This window comes from Microcebus murinus, chromosome 3, assembly GCF_040939455.1.
Source record: "Microcebus murinus isolate Inina chromosome 3, M.murinus_Inina_mat1.0, whole genome shotgun sequence".
NCBI classification, from domain to species: domain Eukaryota; kingdom Metazoa; phylum Chordata; class Mammalia; order Primates; family Cheirogaleidae; genus Microcebus; species Microcebus murinus.
Genome location: NC_134106.1, coordinates 46,423,297 through 46,449,898, shown reverse-complemented (window position 1 = coordinate 46,449,898; position 26,602 = coordinate 46,423,297). Strand labels below are relative to the sequence as shown.

Below are 26,602 nucleotides of genomic sequence, written 5' to 3'. Positions count from 1 at the left end.
CCATAGAAATGTGTGTACTGGTTAGCACTTTATACACAGTTATATATAAAGTAACCCACAAATTATTTTAGATACCAGGGTGGTTCATCCTAAGTGTCATAGTAAAGTAATGCTCTACATCAAGGTCACGTGGGTGGTAAATTATAGGTACGTGTATGGCTGTAGTATGAGTCAGAGCCTATGGTCTCAGGACTTCCAGGGGGTCAGAGTCTGGATGGTTCTCCAACTCCAACAGGGTACAACCTCCTGTGTATTTAAGCAAGACTTCAACAAGGATTTTTTAACTCTATGTTTAACTTCAATATCTACAACATTTCCCCTTCAAACTATAACCATTCTAATAATATATATATTTCTCATCTATTTATTTTAAGATGTAAAAGTTTCTCTAAGACATAATAGTTTCTCTTTTCCTTGTTGCTTGTAATGAGTTACCTATGTAAAGGAAGGAAACAAAAAACAATTTTGTAATAAAAATAGACCATTTAACTTTTTTTACATGGTCATGATGCTTCTTTTCTCAAATTTGAGTAAATTCATAAACCATTATTGTTCTTCATAGAAATAATTAAAAACACTAACAAATGTCCAATATTATATGTTATCTAAAATACATGACTCACAAAACGATGATCACTCAGAATTTGATTTGTGGTCTCTGCAACAGAGAAAATCACCTAAAAAATAAAGCTTCTAGAAAAATCCTTAACAGTGTTTCATTTACTAATGAAGTCAAGAAAAATGAAAGGTTTTTAAAGTAAAAATGCTTCCTGAAAAAAGTTTCATTAGAACTAGAAAAATGAAAAATGGATATTTTGGATTTCTTATTGAAATATACATATATGCTCACACACATATATGTACATATGTTTGTATATAGAGAAAAATATATACACACATTTCCAGTTGACTAAAATCACATTTAATAAAGTAATATTGTAGTATCATATAAAATTCAGACTTTCCACTTATAGATCAGAAGTAATGCACTTGTAACAAATTTTAGAGCCCAGCCCTCTTACCTATTATAGGAAGCCAACTATGAAAGCTTGAAGATTGATCAGCTAAAGTGGTTTCCTGTTACTTAAAGATGTTTAATTTTTAATAAGTTCTGAAGCTTGGTCAAACTATCACACAGTGCCTCAGATCTCATCAGAACACATGCCTAGTTTAGGAGGGGGAGTGAATTCAGCCTTTCCTTATTATTAGGGCAGGAACAAATGCTTTGCTTAACCTCATTAGTAAAATAATATTATATTTTGTTCATTTTGGCCAATCTTCACTCTGACATATTGTAAAACCATGCTAGTGCACCAATAGAAGCTCAAATTAGAAGAGACTTTAGAGGTCACCTTGGCAAACCCTTTCCAAGAAATTCCTGTGCATAGACTTAAAAATGCTGAGACCCTCTGCTTTACTCTAACGATATTACTTAGTTCATTATATCCAAAAGAAAGTGCATTTTTCACTTAACTAAAGATTCTATTCAATATTGATTTAAATATTAAATAATTTTCTGGATTTATAGATATTCATTCATTTATTTATTTAAGCATTTACTAAGCACTTATGAGAGGCAATATGCTACACCATGTAGGTCTCTATTACAACAAACTTTTTTTTTTAAAGTGAATTCAAATCACAGACCCTAGGATCACACTGCCTGGGTTTAAATTCTTTATCAGACACTTAGGAGCTGCATGACTTTGGACAAGCTATGTGATCTCTCTGTGCCTCAGCTTCCTCATCTATAAAGTGTGGGTAATAATGATACGATGGTATATGACTCTATGGTTTTGATAACTTATTTGAAAATAGCTCTTAAAACAGTGCCTGGCTCACACTAGTTCTCTATAAGCATTGGCTGTCATTATCATGAATGTTTTTGCTTTGCTTGTCAACACATTTTATAACTTGTCAATTTACATTCATATGTTTATTATTTAGAGCAGTAGTTCTCAACTGAGGCTGATCTGGCCCCCCAGGGAAGACATTTGGCAAAAATGTCTGCAGACATTTTTAGTTGTCAAAACTAGATGGTTTCTACTGAGATTTACTGGGTAGAGGACAAGGATTCTGTTAAACATCTTACAACATACAGGACAGTCCCCTTACAACAAAGAATTATCCAGCCCAAAATGTCACTACAGCTGAAGTTGAGAAACCATGATTTAAAGAAAGAGAACTATATTAGAAAACTGCAAAGCAAAATCTCTGGTGACAGTTCCATAGCAGATTTTGAGGACAAGTTGCCCACAGGGTTTAGAGCTTGAAGTGATTTAGAAAGAAACTCCCTAAGCTTTAGTCCTCAAGTGGTCTAAGTATAAAGGCATCCGCATTTCCACCCTTGAAAAGGAAATTACTCCTTCTAACAAAAGGAATAGACTTAAAAATACTCAAAACATCCTACACTGTAACAACACTAGTGGATAGAGAATCAAAATTGGGCAGGCTCAGGACAGTGATCCAAAGAACAGAGTTCAGATACAGTATGCTGCAACACCTTAAATTGAGACACCAATCCCATATACAGAATACAATTGGCAGAAGAGGTTTTATGGAAATTATGGAAGAGCGTACATGAAGCTTCCTTAACAATATGCCAGGCAAAGATTCTGCACTTCATTTTAAGCAGTCACATCCAGAAAGAATAAAATTGCCAGCAAATGGAAGTGAGGGTCCTGACACATGAAACGACACCCTAGTGCTTAAAGCATTAGCATTAGCACCCTAGCACCCATTAGCACCCTAGAGCATTATGTGACACACAGAGGGAAATCAGAAAGAGAAATCTCCACCAGAGCAATGACCATTCTCTTTCACAGTTGGCTAAGGGTTCCAGTTTGTTTACATGTTTGTTTCCTCAGCAGGAAGAAGATTCCTTGAGGGCATGTCTTAGTTGTAACAGCTATCAATCACTAAACTCCTATTACATTAGGACTATCCTAAATGCTGTAGATTAAAAGACAGTTCAGACTGGTTAACATGAGCTCCTATTACATGTTAATACCTATCATTACACTAATTGTGAATATCCAAAATGTATAAGAAACTCAACTCAATAGCAGAAAAGCAAATAACCAGGTTTTAAAAATGGGCAAAGGACCTGAGCAGACATTTCTCAAAAAAAGATGTACAAATGGCCAACATATGCAAAAACACTCAACTTCACTAATCATCAGGGAAATGCAAATTAACACCACAATGAGATATCATCTCAAACCTGTTAGAATGGCTGTTATCAAAAAGAAAAAAGATTAAGTGTTTGCAAGGATGTGGAGAAAAGAGAACCCTTGTACACTGTTGGTGGGAATGTAAATTAGTATAGTTATGGAAAACAGTATGGATATTACTCAAACTTAAAAATAGAACTACCATATGATCTAGCAAATCCACTTCTGTGTATATATCCAAAGGAAATGAAATCGGCAATAAAATCAGTATATCAAAGAGTTACCTGCACTGCCATGTTCATTCCAGCATTATTCACAATACTCAAGATATGGAAACAACCTAAATGTCTATCAATGGATGAATGAATAAAGTAAATGTGTTCTATTTACACAATGGAATGCTATTCAACCATAAAAAGAAGGTGATCTTGTCATTTGTGACAACATGCATAAACCCAGAGGATATTATGTTAAGTGAAATAAGCCAAGCACTGAAAGACAAATACCACATGATCTTACTCATATGTAGAATTCGAAAAGTCTACTAAATCTCATAGAAGTAGAGAATAGAGTTGTAGCTATCAGGGGCTGGGTGGTTAGCACATTAACTGCCATGTGAGTTGTATGAACTCGCTCTAGTTTTGAGCCTGGGGCCTCGTGAAGTATATGTAATTCACACACCTCTTCACCTTGAGAGCTGCCAGAACTGTTTTTCAAATTGCATATAACTCACACACAGAAAACAATTTAAAAAATAACAATTTTTTTCCATTAAATTAGAAAGCATCATTTTGTTGCTGAAGTTTTTATTCTATTTTCATAATAAAACACCATGGGCCCAAAGGAAAAAAAAATTTTTTTTCTAGTGTGGCAGTCAATGTGTTAGAGGTGGGGGAACCTGGGGAGACGTTGGTCAAAAGATACAAAATTTCAGTTAGGCATGAGGAATAAGTTCAAGGGGTCTATACTGTACAACATAGTGGCCATAGTTAATAACATACCGTATTCTCAAAAAATGCTTAGAGAGTGGATGCAAAATGTAAAATGACCACAAAAATGATAACAATGGGAGGTAATGCATCTGTTAATTAGCTAGATTTAGTTATTACACAATGTATACATACTTTAAAATGTCATGTTGTACAATTTTATCTGTCAATGTGGGGAAAAAAAAAAACACTTAAAAACAAAAAGACACTACTATTGGCCTGGTGATACTGTCAGTAATTTATACCCCATAATGATTTTGTTTGTTTGTTTGAGGCCTTAGAGTTCTCCTTCAGTTCTATGTACTTATCCTTTCGCTCCTGGGCTGCAAGGAGATCCAGAAAATCCTAGGGAGAATTAGGTTGGTGAGAATAGCCCAAGAATCTTGAGGGGGATCAGATTAGAAGTATATTAATATTAATAATTGAAAAAGACAAACTGGTACACACCAGGTGAACATCAGCTCTGTGCTCATTTGTAGGCACAAAACAGTTACATAAAGTCTGTATCTACAGTAATAACCAAAGGATTTTGGAATTTGGGATTTTGTGAAGTCACCTAAAGGATTTGTTGAGAATTACTGACAAGTTACTTGATACTGTATCAGTCATGCTATAAATGAAATACAATAGGGGTCTAGGTGATTACAGTGATCTCATCAGGAGAATAATCTATCTTTTGTTCCAACTTTCTTCTCTTTGGGTTTTAGGTTCCATCAGCACTTCCAGATGCCATGCTTTTCTTGTCCCACATCAGTGTGATCCAGAATGTCACTCTCTTAATTTCGGTTCCTTATTCATTCATTCCCCTTCATTCCCTCTCTCTCTCTCTCTTCCCCACTCTCTCCTTCTAGTCCTGGAATAGATTACTGAAAAACTGTTTTCAATACCAGCTCTGCTGACGAACAAGTCGTGATCCTGTGAACTTTACCTTCACTGTTTGGAAGATGGGTATAATTACCACCCTACCCACTTTAAGGTGAGCTGATGAGAATTTTGTTCATGGTTCAATTTTAAGCATGTTCACATTTTACAGTACTATTTCATATATCTTGAAACATTTACTTAGACTATTAACAAATGATAAAAATCTATGTATGAGACTGTGGCTTTTTCTCTATCATCTCAAAAATAGTTGTGTATGTGCTTTACTTGTGTGTCTATAAACTTGGTAATCAGTGGATACTCAACTATTTGTGAAGTAACTAAAGTGTACTTCTAGAGTGTTAAAATGGCCTGAAATAAGTAAAACTGACATTTCTTTGATGGCCCATATTTGGCAAATCTACACAATTTAACGCAACCTAAATACCCACTATTTTCTCTCTTATTATTCAGCTATTATTTGGGCAAAATAATTTATTCTGACAATCCTTAATCACCTCCATCGATTTCTAAAGCTACAGTAAAGTTCAAATATGTTAAAACAGTAACTAAAAAGATCACTAATCAGCAAATCCAAAGTATGCACTGATTCTTATCAAAATCACTATGTAATCCCATTTATCAGGTGGTAAAATAAAAAGTAATAATGTAAAGTGACATCATTCTCAACCTCATTGCATGTAGAATATGCTGTAAGTTTCCAGGTGGTACCAGTTAAGGAAATCAGAAAGTAATATTTATTGACTCATCCTTCATGTATTATTCCAAATAATGGCTAAGATTAATGTCTGGGGGGCATTAAGGAGCTTCAATTCAGAGAACCTGAAATCTTAAAGTGATGGCAGGGTTAGCTCTGTTTTCCTATAGTAGAAGGACGGGAGCCCAGGATGTGGGGCACAGACCTTGTCCTGACGTGACACACAGGAGTCAGATCATGGAAAACCTTCTAGCCACAGGAAGGATTTGAAGTTTATTCTATATTGAGCTGTGAGCTATACTAAGAACTTATTTGTGCTGCATAAATCAATTGGTTAATAATGTGAAGAATGATTTGGGTGGGGCAAGACTAGCTGAGATGAAGTTCCAATCAGAAGATCAACAAAAAACCTCAAGTGAAAAATGATTATTTATTGCCTGCATTGAAAAATAGCAGAAGAAATGAAAAGGACAATATTGATGGATTAAGGGGCAGGACCTATGAGCTTAATGTTTTGAATGTAGGCAGTGAGGCTGAAGGAATGCAGGATGGCTCCCAGCTTTCTGGTTAGGTACCAGCTAAATGGCCGTGCCATTAACCTAGTTAGAAAATACCAGGGGAAGTAATATATCTAAGCCTTTCATCAGATTTTTAAAACCAAGATCAAAGAGGTAATTAACAATACAAAGCCCTGAAGCATTCTTTTTCACAGATATCCTACAAATGGTTTTCCTCTGACATGTGAAATAAAAGAGTTTGCAAAATATTTAAATTGTAAGTGATTTTAACTTCATGCAATGATCACCTTATCACTGATAAAAATCTGATCAGACATTATAATGTTTGTGGATGGAAAAGAAAATAATTTTGAAATATCTGTTACTCCAGGTAAAACTTACAGATATATAAATATAGTTCCCAGGAAGAAAATAAGTAAATAACAGTAAGGTAAGTAGATGCATTTTTATAAGATTTATAGAGGGTAAACCCCAGGAGGAAAAGAATTAATATCTTGAAAGGGCTAAGACAGCAAACACTCTATGTCGCTGCAGCCAGAATGACAACAGACAAAGAACGAGGAAGGACTGGTTAAAAAAAAAAAAAAAAGCTGTTAAACAATAGGTTAGAAACATGGACAACTGGATTTATGTACATTCTGCTTCTAGGTAATCAGTTTATGTGCTTAATTTTTGCCTTGTATTAACCATACAATTCCCAGTGAGAAACACTGAAATTTCTAGGGAAAAAAAAAAAGGCATGATATATCCAAATTGCTTTGCAATCAGTTTGATATTAAGTAGCAAAAGCTTGTGGCATTGTTGGTTAGAGGAACACATCTGAATACTTTTAGGACTCGGGCTCATTTTAAAAGAGGAGAAAAAGAGGGCACCAGTAGGACACAGAGTCTAAGGGCATGAAACTGAATTGCCAGTGTGGAGGCAATAGCAAAAAAGTAATGCTAATTAACATTGCGTGTGACTTGCAGAGCAGAGCCGATTAATGGTTGTGTTAAACACCTCAGCATGTTATCAGAGCCCAGTGGAACACATGCACAGAGCTAGAGCCCCAGGAGCTAAACAGCGATTTCAAATAAATACTTGTTGAGTTGACTAAGAAATATCACGTGGTGAGGTGGTGTTTGCTGCCCTGGCTTTGGCAAAAAGGAAGGGTCTTAAGTTTCTTTGATGAGTCTTCCAGTACGGTAAGCCACCCCACACAAAATGGGAAGGCAAGACAAGAGAGAGGCCAACAGAGAGGCAGGAAGAGTCTGCTCCATACAAGGGCAGCTCCCTCTCCAGATATATACCAATTACACAAATAAGCATAGCAGCTTGTTAGACTGCAGTTCCACCCATGCCATCTGTTGGAAGACCGATATTGCAGCATTAACAATGATCTTATGCTTGAAGGTTTACAAAAACAAGAGTAGCCAAATGAATCGAATCAGTGTAGCCTCTGCGTACTTGATAGTAATAAAATCGCCAGCAGGGAGAAATGAAATGTGCCATCAGTGAGAACACTGTTAGGGCACAAAAAAAAGCATTGTGGAAGCATGAGCTCTTGTTGTCACAAACAGCTTTCACTAGACAGGAAGAAAGTTAGTTTTAAAATATCTTTATTTGTGCCCTACAAAAAATAATTTATGGCAGAAAACAAGATTTTTGAATTCAAAGTATATATGCTCATTTAAGTGAATAATACTCAAAGAGGTAAGTCTAGGATGCATCAGAGTTAAAACAAAATAAAATATAAAATAATATTGCAAAGTTAGTCTATGAAGTAAGTTCCAAAATCATTCATAATTCTGGGAGACTAAAAAAGCTAAATGGGTCTCTCCTTCCAGTCTGTATCGCTGCCTCCTCTCTCCTCTTCAAATTGTGGGGTGCCACGAGGACACAGTCCACAAACTTCTGCTCTTTTCCTCAACATTCATTCACAAGAAGTCCTCATTTAGTTCCATGATTTTGAAATAAATATTTATATATATGCATTTCATTCTTCTAAATGTTTTAATCCTAGCTCTGACCTCTGAGTTCCAGATGTATATTTATGTGACATCTCCTTGTTAACATCTAACATCTCAAATTGGCCATGCCCCAAACAGAATTTGCTTCCCCTGTACTTCCTAACCTGTTCCTCCCAGTCTTCATCCTCTGCATCTCAGTAAATAGCACCACCAATCTACGATTGCTTAGATCAAAATCCAAAAGTCATCCTTGATTCTTCCCAGGCTGCCACTCTGTACTACCCCTGGGCTGCCACTCACTGCCTAATCTCTGTGAATGGTTCCTTCTGGGGCTGTCAGTGCTCAACCTGTGAAGCCACAGGCAATCTGCTTCCTTTATGCTCCACATCCAATCTGTCGTTAAGCACTCTCAGCTCTACTTCAAAGTATATTGTGAATCCATCCCCTCTTACCATCTCCACCTTACAACTTAGTTCAAGCCACCATCAGCTCTATTAGACTACCAAACCAGCGGCCTAATTTGTGTCTCTATGTCCTCTCTCTCTGCCTCTACCTTTTTCAGTCTGGTTTCTACTCAACATGGAGATTGAGTTTTAAAAAATGTAAACAGACAGTTTTGCACCCCTGCCCAATTCCTCCAGGGGCTTTCCGTCAACTCAGACCCAAATTCAAACACTTGACCTTGGTCAACAGAGCCCATAGGATTTGTTCCCTGCCTGTCTCTCCAACTCCGTCTCTTGTTTCTCTCCAAGCCACTCACTCTGCTCCAGCCACATGGGCCTTGTTCCTGCTTCACCAAACATGCCCACCTCATTCCTACCTAAGGCTTTTGTCCTTGCTGTTCCTGCTTCCCAGACTACTCTATCCCATGGCATACTTATACCCTTTATTTAGGTCTCTTCAGATGCCACTTCCTCAGTGAAGACTTTTCTAACTCCATGTAAAATACTCTCACCCAGGTCACTCTGTGATTCTATACCCTCCTTTTGTTTTCTTCATAGTGGTTACATCTTCCAGGTAATTTATTGTACATTCATGGTTTTTAAAAATAATAATCCATTTACTAAAATATAAGCTGCATGAGTCTGAGACTTTAACTCTCTTATTCAAGACTGTATTCCCATTGCCCAAAACAGTGTCTGTATATAAGAGATGCTAAAAAAAGATTCAAGGACTAAAAGATTACCCGAATGGCCAATCAGCCTTCCATGACTTACAGAAATTCTATTCCCTATTTGTTAAGGGCTATTTTGCTTGTATTAAGAAAAGCAGTGGAAGCCCACTAATCACCTACCATTGAATGGATATCCCTGTACCAGTTCAACAATAAATGTCAACATTTCTCATTCCAAATAGCAAGGTCACTGCCTCAGTTTAGCGAGCTTCTGGGGATAAAAGATAGCACAGGCAACTGGAATAAAAAATGATTTCACTTCATCCCTCTATATAAACTTTGACTACAGCTATTTTCACAAAGCAAGGCTGCCCCCCAACACATTTTATTTTTCCTGAAGTCTCTGGGTAAAGGACTGGAAAGGAAGAAAATGGTCAAAGTTCTGAGGGCATTATCCAAGTAAAAGGGAAACTCTAACATGCACAGCCAAGAACAGCTATAAACATGACTGAAAAGTTCTGAAAAATGACATTGTAAAGCTTTAGTAAAAGTAAATTTTAAAAAGAAATGTGTAAAAATTAGAATTTTTTGCAATGGTATTATCCTGGAAACCAATCAAGTTAATCAGTGATAAGTTTCCGAAGGCTGACTAGAGAAGGTTTAAAAGAAAAAGAAAAAGTGAGAAGTATTTTGCTAACTCAAGAAACAAATGACCCAGAGACTAATGAGCTCCATAAGCCACTCATTGCCTGACCCTCAGCAAATCACTTGTCCTTAATGCTAAAATAGAGTCCTATCAATTAGCTTCACATGGTGGCTGTGAAGGGTGACTAATACATTTGATTGCAAACCATTCAGAAAACATTAAGCACTTTAGAGAGACTTGATAATTGCCAGGTTGCCATCAGTCACCAACCAAGCAATGTGAATGCATTTGGCTAATCTTTTTCTTTTGGGTTTTATTATATTTTTAATTGTCAAATAATAATTGTATATATTTATGGGGTACAACGACAGTATCACATTGGCTAATCTTTTTAACCTCTCCTCCACCTCTTGGCTCTTCTGATGTCAATCAATCCTGATGACAAGTCAGTGAGGATTCCTCTTAGTTTCCTATAGGTCTCATCCTGATCCATAGAAAACATGCTGAAGACATGAATTAGCCTTTGTTCTCCTCTGCACGTTACAAAGCACCTTGCAGATCCCCAAGGAATGGATGCTGCATAAACAGGCAACCAGAAGCCTTTTCCTTTCCCTTACAGAGGCACATACTACACAAAGGTTAAAAGCCACATACATGGCAAAGACCATGTGAGGGGAGAATATTAATATGAAGGACCTGAAAATCACAGAACTCAATTCCTACCAGTGGTCCACTCATTTTTCATTCTTTCAGGAAATGCCCTCACTTGAGGAAAAAAGGAGATTAATTGATTTCTGACTTCCTTCTTAGTCAGAAATGGTTTTCCTCATCCATTGATAAACATGGATTTAGAATTTCACTTGTCTGTGACAGACTATATAGAAATTCATATTCCTTCTGTGCTGCCAACCTTGTGGTATCTATTTTAAAGACAAGGTTGTCTCGTGTTATTTCCTTACTAACCTAAGACATGCAAGAATAACCAGGACATAAAAGTAATGTAATCGATCACTCAATAAAGTGCAGCCACAGTCACCATAGACATGTGTTTCAGAAAAAGGTGGGGAACCTGTGGCTTCAAAGCCACATGTGGCCTTCAAGATCCCCAAGTGCCTGCCCCTAGACCAAATCCAAACTTCACAGAACAAATTCCTTTATTAAAAAGATCTGTTCTGTAAAATTTGCATTCAGTCAAAAGCCTGCACTCAAGAATCCAGAAGGCCACATGTGGTCCGAAGGCCACAGGTTCCCCATCCCTTGGCCCTTTTCCAGTCAAATGCAAGTAACTTTATCTACAAAAAATTTTCATCCCAATGCTAAGAGGTTTCTTAGGAAAGAACTCCTTGCTTCTTGCTCAACTACTCCTCTGGTTCAAGCATAGCACATTTCAAATCCTGATACTGATAACTCAGGGCAGGTTTGCGGATGACAGGACAAAGAATTTAAACTAATATAAAAATAAATAGTACATATTGAGTGTTAGGTAGAAACAAAATCTGCAGGTGGCAGATACAGGCCAGGAGGGTGGTTCCTAGGGGCAGAGAAGGGGTGGGGGGGGGACAATCAGGGGAAGGGAGTGCAGGAAAATGCAGAACACCTGACAATCACGTATATCAATCATCCAATAACATCCCACACCTCCCATAATCCTGCCCCCGGACCAGGCCAATAAAAGGAAACCACCTGGGAGCCCTTCATGTCTTTCTCCACTCCTGGAGACTGATCTGTTTTCTCTCTGGAATGTATTTTTGTTTTGTATAGCTTCCTTCTTTTCTGCAATAAAAGCTGTTTGTTTGGAATTACTTCCTGTCTGTGATCACTTCCTTGCCTGCTTGAGATTCTTCCAAACAAGGAGCCAAAGAACCAGGACAACAGTCCTGCAAGAGACGGGACCTGACACTTAGAAGGGTATTTGTGTTTCATGAAGTATTTATGTACAAATGAAAATTTAAGTAACAAAATGAGACCAATTTTTTAAAAAGACAATATGAGAAATAACGTAGAGTAATTGATGAATAAATTATTTTACTCTCAAGCAGGAGTCAGTAAATTATTTTAGACAAAACCAGAGCTAAATTCAGGCCACTGCCTATTTTGTAAACAGTTTTCTTTGAATACAGCCACACCCACATTTACATATTCTCTGTGGCTGTCTCCTTCTATGCTTGCATTATAATGGCAGACACATACTGTATGGCCCACAAATTTGAAAATGTTTACTATCAGATCCTTTACTAAAATAGTTTGCCAACCCCTGGTATAGATAATGAGGAAGTTATTGTGGATTGGAAATGTCTGTTTCTGGAAAAGGAGGCAAGGGGCTTAAGGAGAAACTGTAATTGAACCAGAAAATAAGAGACAAATAGATAAATGTTCTTTCCTGAGTAACCCTTTATTTGGGAGTTAGAAATTTAAGAATGCTAAAAGAATAAGATCTTCCCATGCTGGATAAATCATTATTAGAGCAATGAAATCTCATAGTGGATATCAAAACAGATGGACTAGAAACCAAACTGGGTTTTTTTGGCTAATTCTCAATGCAGACCCCAAAATACTGCATCAGAGGTTTATTTTGGATGGCAGTGGTAGAGGCAGCTTGGCAGTGTTGTTTTCACAGCTATCTTGTTTCAAAAGAAACCCATGTGCCACATGACAGGTTTGAGCAAGATGGGAAGAATGCCAGACTAACAGTAAAGAAATATGGACAGAGATCTTGCCTCTGCCCACTAGTGGACATTCTCTCACCTACAGAATAGAGACAGACATGGAGGAGGGGGCAGAATGGGAAGCCTCATCAAGATAGACCCAATGCTGGGCCAATACCCAGGACCCCAGCTGATACTCAGGAAGTGGCTAGCACTTGAGACAGAAACAAACCTTGGGGGAAATGGGTGACTCGGCTGTCTCCATGCTGTACTGTGCACTGTCTGTAAACTGGGGCAGACCCACCTGAAAGAGTTATAGATTCTCATAAAACATCCATTCTGCTGTGGCCCAGACTCCATTTCTCACAGAAAGAAAGGTCCATTCCAGGCTGCAACCCCATTATTTAAAAGAGGAAAGAGCATAGACAAATAAAGGAATTGGACACTATGCTTTTCAATCTACAATGTCTCTCCTTGAGAACTAAAGACTTAAGACATTGAACACACACCTAAAACAGAGGATGGATGACTTAAAAAATTAACATAAAAGATATACCTAAAATAAAAATCACAATAAAGTATTAAAATCAATGAGATGACATTGAATGCTTTTTATTGGTCTGAAGAACAGTTAATGCCCTATTGATACATAAATTATTATGGCATCTTCTATAGCTATGAGAAACCACCCAGAAGTTCTTACTTCTCTCTAGAACTGAAAGATGTCTTACCACATTCTCATGACTGATTCTGATGAACTCTGTTAATATTAAGATCCTGAGCAGGGTACACACTTAATAAAAAATATTTGAGAGTAAACAGTCTTGGTAGACTCTGGAGCCCACCTTGACCTCTTCTTCGAGTATCAAGAGCTCAGTATAACTGGTTTCCCTAACCAAGAGAATGCTCTCCAATAAAACCAGTATCTATGAGTCTACATGAGCCACCTTTATCACAAGGGACCATTTAGAGCACCCAGTCCTAAAATGACCTCTCCAACATCCTTTTCAATTGGCAAAGAACCTAGGCTGCCATCACCAGCTATCAATATCTGACCACTTGTAGAAGTTAATAACAAAAGCATGTGAGTTTTGTTGGTTAAGGAATCATGTATTAAAATAGGAGCAGGGTAGAAACAGGAGTGGAAAGTGAATAGGGCTGGTTCCAAACAAATATTTCAAAATACAAAGTTGCTAAAGCCCCCCTTGTCTAAAACTTTTTCTCAGAAAGTTGCCATCCAAATTCTAACTGTAGCTTCTGTTAACTTTTGGCACTCAGTACTTGCTAGGCACCCAAATGGATAAAGACCAATTATTCCCACATAATTTAATTGGGATCAAATTTACTAAGTTATAATTTGTTTCTGAGTATGTATTTTATGTTTTACTCTTATGGGATTTCTATAGTTATGGATATTAAATTTCATAGCATATGAAAATGTTTAAATTAAAAAAGATTCTCTCTCTTTGACATTAAGACACACCTGCCTTGGGTGTCAAAAACAGCTGATGTATCTTGGCTATTAAAAAGCCTCCTTTCTTGAAGCCAGCTTTTATATAAGTTCAGAATGGCTCCCATCTGGTCCTGAGTTTATTAGTTATTTGTTATGTGTCAAACATTAGAACTCCTGCCTTGCATGTTGTTCTATAGCAAATGAGAGGCATTTTAGGTCATGAAAAGACAGTAACCAATTCCTTTATTTGCTATACTATATTTGGGTAAGATTTAGATTTCTTTTGTAATCCATACATTTCTCTATCCAATCTTTTTTCTAATATCACTGCTAGTAACAATAGCTAGATGAATAAAACTAAAAAATTTAAGTAGTCCAAGGGTTTTTATGAGAGGATGTTAGTTGTATCCTTGTGTTCTATTTTTTTTAAAAAAACAATAATTCAAAAGTTGTTTCTATACCACTAACCTATATTACAGAAGTCACAAAAATCTAGAAGAGAATAAAAATTCTGAAAGAAGGCTTCATTATTTGCATGTCTCAACTAAGCACCCCTGAAATCACAAATACCTGAGGTAAGTCAATTTTTGTGAGGTACTGCAAAGTTTGAGGACAAAGAGTTCTCCCAAAGACAAGAAGTAGACTAGGTAGACACATGAGGATCAAGGAAAATAGAGTGCTTTCAACAGGGAGGACCCATTCTGAATAGACTGTCTCTTGACTAATAGTAACTATTCCTTCCCACTTTCAATTTTTAGGCTTAAGACTAGAACACTGGGGTAAGGAGCTATTTTTCTATGAGTCTGAGGCCTGGAACAGAGTAGAACCCAAGTAAGGGCAGGGGGATTATTTCAGCCCAGAGAATATTGCGACACTTGGGAGCCCTGATCATCTCTGTAACAGCCAGTCAACAGTCAAAGTCAGGCTCAGGGAGAGGGAAACTTGGAAACCCACAGGATTAGACTTAAGACAGTAGGTGGAAAGCTGAGGGGGTAACAGTTCCCAGAGGTGGGCTCACAGGGGCTAGGCCAATGGAAAACACTGTTACCATCTCTGTGACCCCAATTTGGGCTGGTGTGGCCAAGGAAACACAATCTCCTATTCAGTAATGCCACATTTACAAATGTGGGTGGGCTGTATTTCAAAATGTTATATTATTTATTGATGTTAAAATTCTTAGAAGAATTTCTAGAAGAAACTCTAAAATAAATTATAAATCTCTACTACGCATTATTTGCCAAGCCACTGAATCTCCTTAAGTACTAAAACAATTATGCCAAAGCCTGCAATTTATTAGTACGCTTCTTTATGCTGGTCTCTAAACATGCTTTAATGAGTGTTATATGTTAACATGCTACCAGGTTAAACAGGCTCAATGGCACCCAGCCTAAAAGATAATGTACAAGAGCTCCTTGTAAACTGTAACAGCTACACTGATCACAGTCTCACTGTGTACCTCCTACAATTCTTTCATTTTCTATGTCAACAAGAAAAATCTAAAAAAAGGCCTCAACCACTTCTTGGTCGCTATTATTTCAGATGCTTTAGTCTACAGAATGAATCCAATAAATCAGATATCCTTTGAAAAAACATTTTCTTCCTCTGTACACTGTTCTTTTTGTGTATCACAAGTACAGCTGACTTTGATTTATATGCAGGTTCTCTTTTGTTATTTCCCTTAGTCTAGCTTCACTGCAAAAAAAACCTAATGTGTAATGTCTTATGTCTTTGTCATCTCTTTTTCATAGTAATTTATTTTGGCTTATCTCAGAATTGAGTTCCTAAGACGCATGCTACATTTTAAAATAAAGAATATATGTTGTTTCGGTACAAATTAGAGGTAGATAAAAGATAATTTCCTAACATTTCCTATATTGCATTCTCTTTCGTCATAATTTTTTAAATTCCCTCTGTGAAATGTCATGCCTTTTATTGTATGCAATCCTCTGAAATAGTTCTAAAATGCAATGCTTTTAAAGCGTTCACATTAGTTTATGTGCTCAGGAGAGAATATCCTAAGTTTGAGTGATCTTTACCATTTGTGCCAACTTTTAAAAGGCATTTTCTTCTCAAAATAATAATATCTTATAAATAAAACTGTACTCTCAAAAAACTATAAGATTGTTCATACTTTTGGGCTCCCTTTGAAAAGCTGCATTCGCAAACTAGATTTAAGCACAGCTCAGTGATCCTGTAGGGGATCGTGGGGACCATGGCAATGCAAAGGGCTCTGTGTTCCCTGGGCGATGACCTGCCACGGAGGCTGCACTGACACGCCACCAGCATTTCCCGCGGGCTCCTCTTCACCACTGGATAGAGCCAACTCAATCTTCACCACCCTTCTCTATCTGTTCTTGAAAAAAGAGCCCTCCATTCTGAGACTTAGTAATTTTGCATGTGTATAAGAAATGGACACAGCTTTTATTTACATCTGGGCTCAGAATGTTCAGGGCTAGAAGAAACCATACTTACAACGAAGGAAGTTATTAGCCCTTTGACCAGAGAGAAATCCACAAGCATTTATTGCACTCATTTTTAAATATGTATATTGTTAGCTAAAACTAGTACCTTTGTGTTCATTATATATGATTTTATAGAATTAAAATAGGCATTAACAGGATTGCATATTCTCTCCCAAAATACACATAAAGCCAAAACTGATCAGACTAGTATATGAGCACATTATACATATATTTAATGTGATATGAGCCTCAAACATATATACCTGTGGTTGTATGTTATTTAAATAGATTTAATAGCTATCTGATGAAATTTTAATAACTTTGGAGCCCAGAGAGATAGAATAACACACAATGACATGAATAGGCACTTTTACATAAAAGACTAAATATGTTGTTAAAGTTGTAGTTTTAAGGAATTTGAGTCATGGAATAAAAAGAACATACCTATTTTGTGTATACATTACACATAAGCACAAACTTTCTCTGGATAAAGGATCACGTATTTGCAGAGTTGAGTAGAACCTTCCACATCACCTATGACAACCCTCTTTTGTAGACAAGGTACCGTGTTTCCCCGAAAATAAGACAGGGTCTTATATTTATTTCTCCTCAAGAAGACACCCTAGGGCTTATTTTCAGGGGATGTGTTATTCTCTCTGGGCTCAGTAGGAGACTGCTTGCTGAAGCTTTTCCCCTATCCCCTGGTGTTTGTGGGGGTGAGAGAGGCCCACAGTGCTGAGTAAAATGGCAGCCACAGCTTTCCTTCTCCCCCCTGGGGACACACGATACCTAAAGCGGAGCGTCCACTCCTCACTTCACTGAGGAGACTTTCCACTCAAAGCCTCAGCTGGCAGCACGCACAGGATGGCTGGGACCTGACAGGGGGAGCCGACCTTGTTGGTGGGGCTACCCACACCTTTCCAGTCACCTCTGGGATAGCAGCTATGACATTGGGGCAGATTACCACTCCATGACAAAATGCATGGGTTGTGCAAAAACACTGTGTAGCCAAGCCCATCACTAGGTCTTATTTTCGGGGTAGGGCTTAGATTGCACAAATGTTTAGAAACCCTGCTAGGGCTTATTTTATGGGTAGGTCTTATTTTTGGGGAAACACAATATATAAGGCTTAGAGAAGTTAAAGGAGTCCTCCAGGTCTAACAGGTAATTAAGGACAGACCCAAGCCAAAAACTACTTTTATAATCCCGATTCAGTGTTATTTCTGACAGTTCACAGTGCCTTTTAATCACTTGATTACTAGCAGAGTCCAAAGTCACTACTATTACGTCTCGGCTTTCTAAAAATAACTCAGTTATGTTTTGCCTATTTTTTACACAATGAGAGCTTTTTAAATATAATTTAAATCTTAAATCACTTAGAAATTTATTTACTTTAAGGCTCTTTTCTCAAATAATATAAATATTTGGTTATATTACATTTATTATCTGTATTATGTTTATATTTAGGAAATATAGATATTGTCTATATTACATTTATATTCATCTATTTTACATGTAAAAGATACAGGTAATTACATATTATTAAGAGGCACCTACTTTCATTTTTAATGTGTTAATTTACAAGCATGTTCACCTTGCTCAAGCTACAGCAAAGAAACTAGAAGTACTAGACTTTTAGATGAAAAATGCCTAAATATAAATTATGTCAATTTAGAGAAAACAGTGATCCACAAGCACTATTTATCTGGAGGAGTCCTTTTATCCTAAATATGACACTAGCAGCAATCCAATCATTAATGGATTTAACTAATTTTTTCTATCAGTAGCATCCAGATTCAGGCGATGCAACATAATTAAGGTTGCTATTCATGAGGAAAAAAATAATTCTGCATAAGTTTCTCCTGAGGAGTGCCAGAATGGTTATTTCCATGCAAATAACGGTTGAAGAATACCACTACTTGTGTTAAGCATCCTGGAAAGCATTACTCTGTGACAGTTTTTTGTGTAACAGTTACAGATTTTTTTTTTCAGAGAAATTCCAAATCTAAAAAGAGCCATATATTTATGATCCTATAAGATAAAAACAAAAAACAAAAAAGCAAAATAAAACTGACAAAACATAAAGCCAGAAAATATGAAAAGGACAGAGACAAAAGCATTAAATAAATATCTCCATAGCAAACAAGGAAACACGCATAAGGGGAATGGATGTGTCAGAGAGAACCCCCAGGTGGGGTGGGGGAGGCTTCAGAGATGGGACACTGGACCTGGGCTGTGTTGCCATGGAAGTGAGAAGCTCAATTTCTTTAGCTCCTTTGTACCCTTCTCAGCACTTCTGGCAACTGTGACAGGTACTTTTCCTTTGTTCAGAGACTGCTCTGATAACAGCCCTGCCTCTTTTGCAAGACAATGAAAGACAGCATTGTAAGGCAGCAATGTAACCAAATTACAAGAGAGGGAGACTTTTCATTTCCATTCCTAAAATTAGACCCTTCTGTGTGTACTAGCATAACAGAAACAGAAACACTGTCTGGAAGGGGCCCACTCAGTGGTGATTTGAGTTACCATGCCTTTCAGACAGGTTTGCTGAACCACAGCCCACGGGCAGGCAGTTTCAGATGCCTTTACGGATTCTGGAAACCTCCTCGCAAACACTGGTCTCGTGAGGCAGATGGTAGGCTATGCACAGTGGCTCATGCCTGTAATCCCGGCACTTTGGGAAGCCAAGGTGGTAGGATGGTTTGAGGCCAGGACTTTCAGACCAGCCTGGGCGACATATAAAGATCCCTTCTCTACAAAAAAATTAAAAAATTAGATGTGTGTGGTGGTGCGTCCTAGTATTAATAGTTCCAGCTACTCAGGAGACTGAGGGGGGAGGATGGCTTGAGCCCAGGAGCTCAAGGCTGCAGTGAGCTATGATCCCACCACTTCCCTCCAGCCTGGATGACAGAGCCAGATCCTATCTCTAAAACAAAACAAAACGAAACAAAATAAAAACACTGGCTGGTTTGTTTTGGGAGGGACTCCAGGGCACAAAGGACATATAGTACTTTCTAAATTTCCAAGCAGATGTTGGTGCCAGAGCATTAGAACAAAGGGAATATATTTCCAAATATGACTTTTAACAAATGTACTTAATTGACTCTGAAGATGCAGCAAACTGCTTCATGTCTCTAGTCCTCTTCATGGTGCAAAGTCCAAAATCAACACAGAATAGGTTGTAGTTATTACTAATTTTTTTTTTTTTACTATTCTCAGAATTATATATGAATAGTAACTGAGGTCCTAAAGGGCATCACTATTTATTAATAATAAAGTCATCAGGTAGGTATTCTATATCATCCATTTAAAGGTATTTTCTAGTTGAATAAGAATTTTTCATTGAAGATGCAGTACATAAATACATTGGCTACATGTGGATTAAAATATCCTGTGACCATTGAGAAAAGGATAATGAAATGAGTAGAAAGATCCAAGCAAGGTTTTGAACGTGGGCTAAAAAATCAAATTTCAATCTTAAAATTTCAATTTTAAAACCACTACTGTAACTCTTTGTTCCCCCTACCTACCCACCTCCAGTTCACTCTCAACAGAAAGGCCCCCTCTCACCACATTCTATTAAGCATAAATTTTCCATGCAAGTGTAGGTATTTGTGTGTATATAATAAAACTTTATGATTCCCAAGTATTTTGGAATTGTGTCAGGGAGAAGATCCTGTAAAATGTATTTTTTTTTTCATTTATGTTGTATACCAGCCTTTAAGAAAAACAGAATATTTTCCTTAAAGCAGGACTAGACTAACAAATCTTAGATGGCTAAGCAGATCCAATGATAGCTTATAAGACAAACGTTGAAAAAAATGAATTTGACAATAAGATAAAAACAGATTTAGTAGCTCCATTACATTAAATTACATTATGGTTAAAATGATTAAGGGAGGCACTATGAATATGTTAGAAAGAACACTGAAGAGGATATCTTAAGTCTACCCTCCATCAGCTGCCTGACTGGGCTGACACACCTAACCTCCATGAACCGAATATGCCTTGGCTAAAAAGGAGATTGTCCTGTGTGATACATAAGGTTCCACCCAGCTCTGAAAACCTATGTCTTTTTAGACAGAGAAAGCTTGTGTTTATTTGTAAGTATATACACAAAATAGGTGTGCACCTTTTTACTTTGATAGAAAATTCCTTAAAACTTCACACCATACTGGGTCTGTCATTTAAAAATGTCTACTTATGTCATTGTAGGTGACTCCACCTCATTGGATTTAAAACTTAATAAAACTTTCTAGATAGCAGGTGTATTTATATAACAGTCTTCATTTGGGGTTCACATCACATCAAATATACATATAGTGGAACTTACAGACCATTGGGAGTAGTTTCAGCATTATGTGTCTTATGTAAGAGTATATGCAATATTTTCAAGTATTTTTAATTGTGATCTTTAAAAAATGTTCATAGTTTGTGTGCTCAGGAGAGAATATCCTTCTAAGTTCAGATAATCTTTTATTACTATTTCTTCTCAATAAGAACACCCAGCAATAATACTGCATTTTCCAAAAATAATGAGACTGGTTTTTACTTTAAGATACCTTTGAAATGCTGCGTTCACAAACTGTATTTAAAGTACACTTCAGTGATCCTTGTAGGACATTACAGAGACCATGGCAGAGTCAACTTTGCACAGGTGTCAGACATGGGCCCACAGAATGTAAGAGCTGGGAAAAACCCTATCATTTACAAATGAAGAAATTGTGGCCTCTGTACTTTGGGAGAAATCCATAAGGATTTATTATATCCATCTTGTTTATTTTTAAATATGTATATGGCTAGGGCAAAGTTGTAACTTTGTGTTCATTACATATAATTTTATATGAAGAACAAAAATAAGCATTAAGGAAGATTTCTTCCTCCAGATAATGCTTTAAATGCTTTATATAATTAGTCTAAATCAGCTAAAAAACCTGGCCACAGCCACAAAAGATATTTGATATACCTGGGATTCCAACTGCCAGCCACATTCTTATTACTGTTTATTTAAAGACAAATGGACATACTTTAATAAAGTTAGGAATAAAAAGGAATTCCTTCTAATCAAGGCACAGTGAACAAGCTCTTCTAATTTTAAATCAAGTGTTCAAATATTGAGACTAATTTATTCAGGAATGTCAGCTTGTCCCATTGAATTGACCTTGCAAATCAGCAAACATCATGCAGTCAGAAATAGTTTCTGTAGAAGAATCTCATCATCTATTATTTGTAATAATACCAACAATATCTAAGAGTAAGTGTGCAGGTACGCCTTTGTGCTACCCAGCTCAAGTCTTAGCCTTGCATGAAGATTGCCTTTACAACTCTCACTGACCTGAGATCCATTTCTGTGTTCCATCTCAGGGTCTCATCTACTGTCTGTATTCATGTTGGTTTGTATTTATTAGGAGTAGCTGCAACTGGTGATTCTGTCATATCTTAGTTGTAAATAAAAGAAATACTCTCCAATATAGAAATTTAACAGAAATACTGTTTTCGAACCAAGATAGATCTATTGCATTCTTTGCATATGTCCAATAGCATATTTCAAACAATGGATTTTCTTTGCATTAAAGTACTCTGACAAGTAAATAGCTGTTTAACTAAAATGAAAACATTGTTTTCCCATTTAACCTCTCTGAAATCAGCAAGAATCTGACATGGTATAATTGACAACATCTTTTTTCTTTTATAGTGGTATATACAATGATGGTGCATCCCACATCAATAACATTTAAGATTCAATAAAACATGATCTTTCTTTGCCATTTTGTGGAGGAAAACAAAAGTGGAACAAAATGAACTAAAAAAAACCAAAAAAACAAAAAACCTCCCTTGATAGCAGAGTAACAAAGCATTGAAAAGCATGTAACTAAATAATACTGGAGAAGTTAATCTCACCTCCTCTTAACTGTGCAAGTATTATGTATTTAAATATCCATATCCATATCACTATAGTTGTGGACTCTTGATTTTCTTTCAAGATTCCTAACACTCACTTCTACAGATTTCAAAAAATCAGTCTTGTAATCACTTTCACATTTGTTGTGCCTCTTTTTTAAATAAGATGGCATACATGTTAGTATTTCAGTGTATGATGTCTGCCTCACTTCTCTCACAGAGGGAAATGAAGAAACATATATTGTTGTTTTCTGTTTCTTTTCTCTTATATTCCCAGTTGTCTGAGAGATGGCATAACCCTATATAATAAACTAACTACATTTTTTAGGTTTCTTTGTAACAAGGAAGAAGTTGGATGTCTTCAGTCAAAGGCCCTAGTGCAGACTGTGAATCCAATAAAAAGTAAAAAAAAAAAAAAAAAAAAAAAAAATTGAAAAGGGGAAACATAGTCAACAGCAAAGAAAAAAAATCTCCAGTAGTACTATTTTATCTCATGACACAAATAATCTCTTCTGTCATCACGAATCTTAACATATAGACAGTTTGAGAAAGGAGAGAAGTACCGTAGTCTCTTCTTATTGTTGGTTTCAGTTACCCATGGTCAAATGTGGTCCAAAAATATTCAATGGAAAATTCCAGAAATAAACAATTCATAAGTTTTAAATTGCAAGCCATTCTGAGTGGGATGATGAAATCTCCCGCTGTCCTACTCTGTCCCGCCCAGGACGTATCCACACTGTCTACACACCCTGCCTGTTAGTGGTCGCCTCAGTTATCAGATCGACTGCCAGGGTATAGCAGTGCTTGTGCTTAAGTAATCCCTATTGTATTTAACAATGCTTTATTAACAATAATTATTAGTTATTGTTGTTAATATTAATATCTTACTGCACCAAATTTACAAATTAAACTTTATCACAGATATGTATATATAGAAAAAAACCTTATTATATACAGAGTTCAGTACTTTCTGCAGTTTCACACATCCACATAGGGTCTTGGAACATATGCCCCAAGAATAAGAGAGGACTACTCAAGATTCATTTCATGTACTCTCATGATTTCTAAGCAGATTGTTGGCCAATGGAGGAAAGACAAAGGCATTCTTAAGTGCAGTACTTGATAGCTCAAATCATCATTTATAGCAAAAGTAGTTTAAAAACAAAACAAGATTGAAGACCTATAATATCTTTCCAAAGAGTCTTTGCATTAATGTTTAAATCTTCTCCTGAAACATAACCAATCTTTGTGTTTTTATTTAAACTGCTGTTTGTTGTTTGAGGTATAATTTTGCCTTAATCCTTTATGAAACAAAAATAATCAAAAGTAATGTAGAATGAACCCTAGTAACTGATTAGAAAACCTCTTTTTGTAAAATTATTAAAACATATCTTCTGAAAACTACCACCTCAAAACACCAACACGTTAGTCCACAAAAACAATTTTGTAAGTGAAATATAGGGCAAGACATTAAACACGCCAGAAAAAGTGCCACTTTGTATTCACAAAGGAAAAGACGTCCCAAAGTAAAAACTATCAATAACTGTCATTGCTTTGTGATCACTGAAAGAGTTTAACTATAACACAAAGTTTGTCATATAGTTATAGTTAAAAAGTATGGACTTAGTTAAAATATGAAATATAAATATGGTGAAAATATAAAATATGAAAACTTCAAACTACCTATATGCCATGCCTGGTCCATAAATTAGCAAAATTTCAATTTAAGTAAGAGGAATGTCCCTATATCCACCAACTACTTGCATGATGTACAAGAGAAGTACTATTAAAATGTCTTTATTTTCTACCTCACTTCATTTTCTCTTTCTGCTCTTCTTCCTTTCCAAATTTCTTCACATTCTTATTTCAGACATCTGTATCCTTCAGTATAAACACTTAGAAATCTGAATAATACGATGGCCATCATGGAACATAATCACACTCTACATCGATGAATGACTATTTACAAAATGATTTCTATCATTTAAAGGAGAAAATGTAATTGAGATTTTAAATTCCAAATGAAATGCTACAACTCAAATGGCACTGACTAGCTATGAGCTTCTGGAAGTCACCCACCTGGGGCAGCATGCGATTTTCTTCCTCCAGCTGTCTTACTCTTGCCTCCAGCTGCCTAACATAGGACAAGGTTGATTCTAAAATTAAAAAGAAAGAACTCACATTATACACACAGGTCTTGTTTGGTACACTGTCAGGATATTTCTGGCTTGATTTATTCAAATCAGGTAGTGATTTAGTCTGCTATTTAAAAAAAGAAAAAAATTCCCCCCCAAAACAAGAACAGAAGACGTTGAAACCACAGTTTCGAACAATTTTACAGTATCAGCGGAATACTAGAAAAATTTACAAGTCGTGAGATTGCAAGCTTTTGCACACCAACCAGCCCTCAGAACATTAAGCATCTTAAAGACAATTATTCCATCTTTTGTCCTTATTTTGTACATTTTCAGTTTTCGATGAGTTGACCCACACTCAAGACTGTTTTGTAATGTTATCTGTAACCAAAGTAAATTACAAGTCCCTATGGAAAAACAGAAGAGAAAACAAAATTTCAAATATCCAGTTCCCTTCATTTTCCCAATAAATACTTTAAGTCTTAAGAACAATATTTTTTTCTTCTCACAAACCTATAGATATTAAGACTATCATCCTGAGAAGAGTCATGAAAGCACTAAATATTTAGAGTTTGGTTGAATTTTGATTTTGATTTTGGCTGAATGCGACAGAGACTAAGTTTTCTCAAATCTTTAGGTAAGCCAGGGGCAGACCGAAAATTGATTCTTGTTTTCAATTCTTCAGAATCTCAGGTATGCGCTGAAAGCTCAGAGTCAGCATCATGCTTAGTTTCTGTGTTATACTGAAACTCTGAAATTCATAACTGTAGGTCAGGAAGAGGGTCAAACATGAAGGAAAGTGGAGTTTCATTTTAGGGAACAATCTGATCATAACCCATCTTCATTAAAGTGAAAATATTCAAGTCATCATATAGAAAATAGCAGCAATTCAAGAACAAACATATTTCAGATACAGTGAAAGGTACATGACAATAGAATCCCTCCCGAGCATATTTCCAAAGTTAATATTAAAACAGCAAAACCTCCTCAGAGTTTACATTCTTCAGCCTCAGCAAAAAAGAAGAGCAAGAGGCAAGATGGTAGTCCACTTAAGAGGCAAGCGTTTGTGGCCCCTTAACAACTTGTGATTGTGATGGATATTGATTCAAACTAATATCCTGATCTGAAATCATCATGGAAACTCTATATGATTTTCATGTGGAAATTCTATATATGAATTCAATTTCATTTTTGTGACCTCCAAAGCAATAAGGTAACATTTTATTTTCTAAAATACATAAGAAGTATCAATCCTTAATTTACAAATGTAACAATTAAGCTCATCTCTGACTAGGTCACAGCTCACCTGTTTTCAAAAACTGTTTGCAGAAAGCCCCCATCACTGACATTAACATAACAACCCACTGACCTCCCACCAATGGAGAAGATCAGCCTTGAACATTTGTTATATAAGAAGACAGAACCACAGGCAAAGAAAACTGAAGACATTTGCTAGAGATACCCTCTCATTTCTTTCTAGCTTAATAAAATGTTAAAACTCTGCTTTATGGACTCTTTCAAGGAGAAAAAAAAGTATACGGCATAAATGAACAAGAGTATTGATTTCATGAGTCTGCTTTACTCTAGCAAATGAAAGTAAGTGATCTGCAGACCATCAAGATGTGAATGTAGATTGCCTGATTTATACTGTTTTTGCAAACCCTGCTTTCTTCTCTACAAAAACAACCACTTGATAAGGGTCATCCAAGTGAAAAATTGATCAACAATATTCTATTTAAACCATGAAATATAAAATTCCTTTCTCCTTTGTTCACAATTTATGCCTTATCTTTATTGCCCCATACTGCACCATCTCTAAGGTTGTGATACATAAAGCAGCTAAAAGACTCCAGACAGAGTGATTCAGGTGATATTTGAAAAATGCCACTGAATGGAATTTGTTTTAATTGCGTGACTATCTTTAGTCTCTTTAATATATTTCTCTCTTTTTAAATCTTTGCAGTTTACATATCTGATGCTTTCACTATGTCTCTACTTAAATTACAAAAGCATTTTGTTTGTTCAGAAAAAAGGGGGA

General features: G+C 36.4%; 1 protein-coding gene across 8 annotated transcripts in view; it reads right to left on the bottom strand.

Moving 5' to 3' along the window:
- The window catches only part of CCDC85A (coiled-coil domain containing 85A), a 182,004-nt gene that overhangs the window by 15,455 nt on the left and 139,947 nt on the right, over positions 1-26,602 (bottom strand). For 7 of the 8 annotated variants that reach the window (XM_076000793.1, XM_012777838.3, XM_012777841.3 and 4 more), the window contains exon 3: positions 24,509-24,585. The exons of the other annotated variant lie outside the window; for it this stretch is intronic. In XM_076000793.1, coding sequence (XP_075856908.1) covers positions 24,509-24,585 — 77 coding nt within the window. The remainder of the gene's footprint in view (positions 1-24,508; positions 24,586-26,602) is intronic. 8 annotated transcript variants of the gene reach the window in all.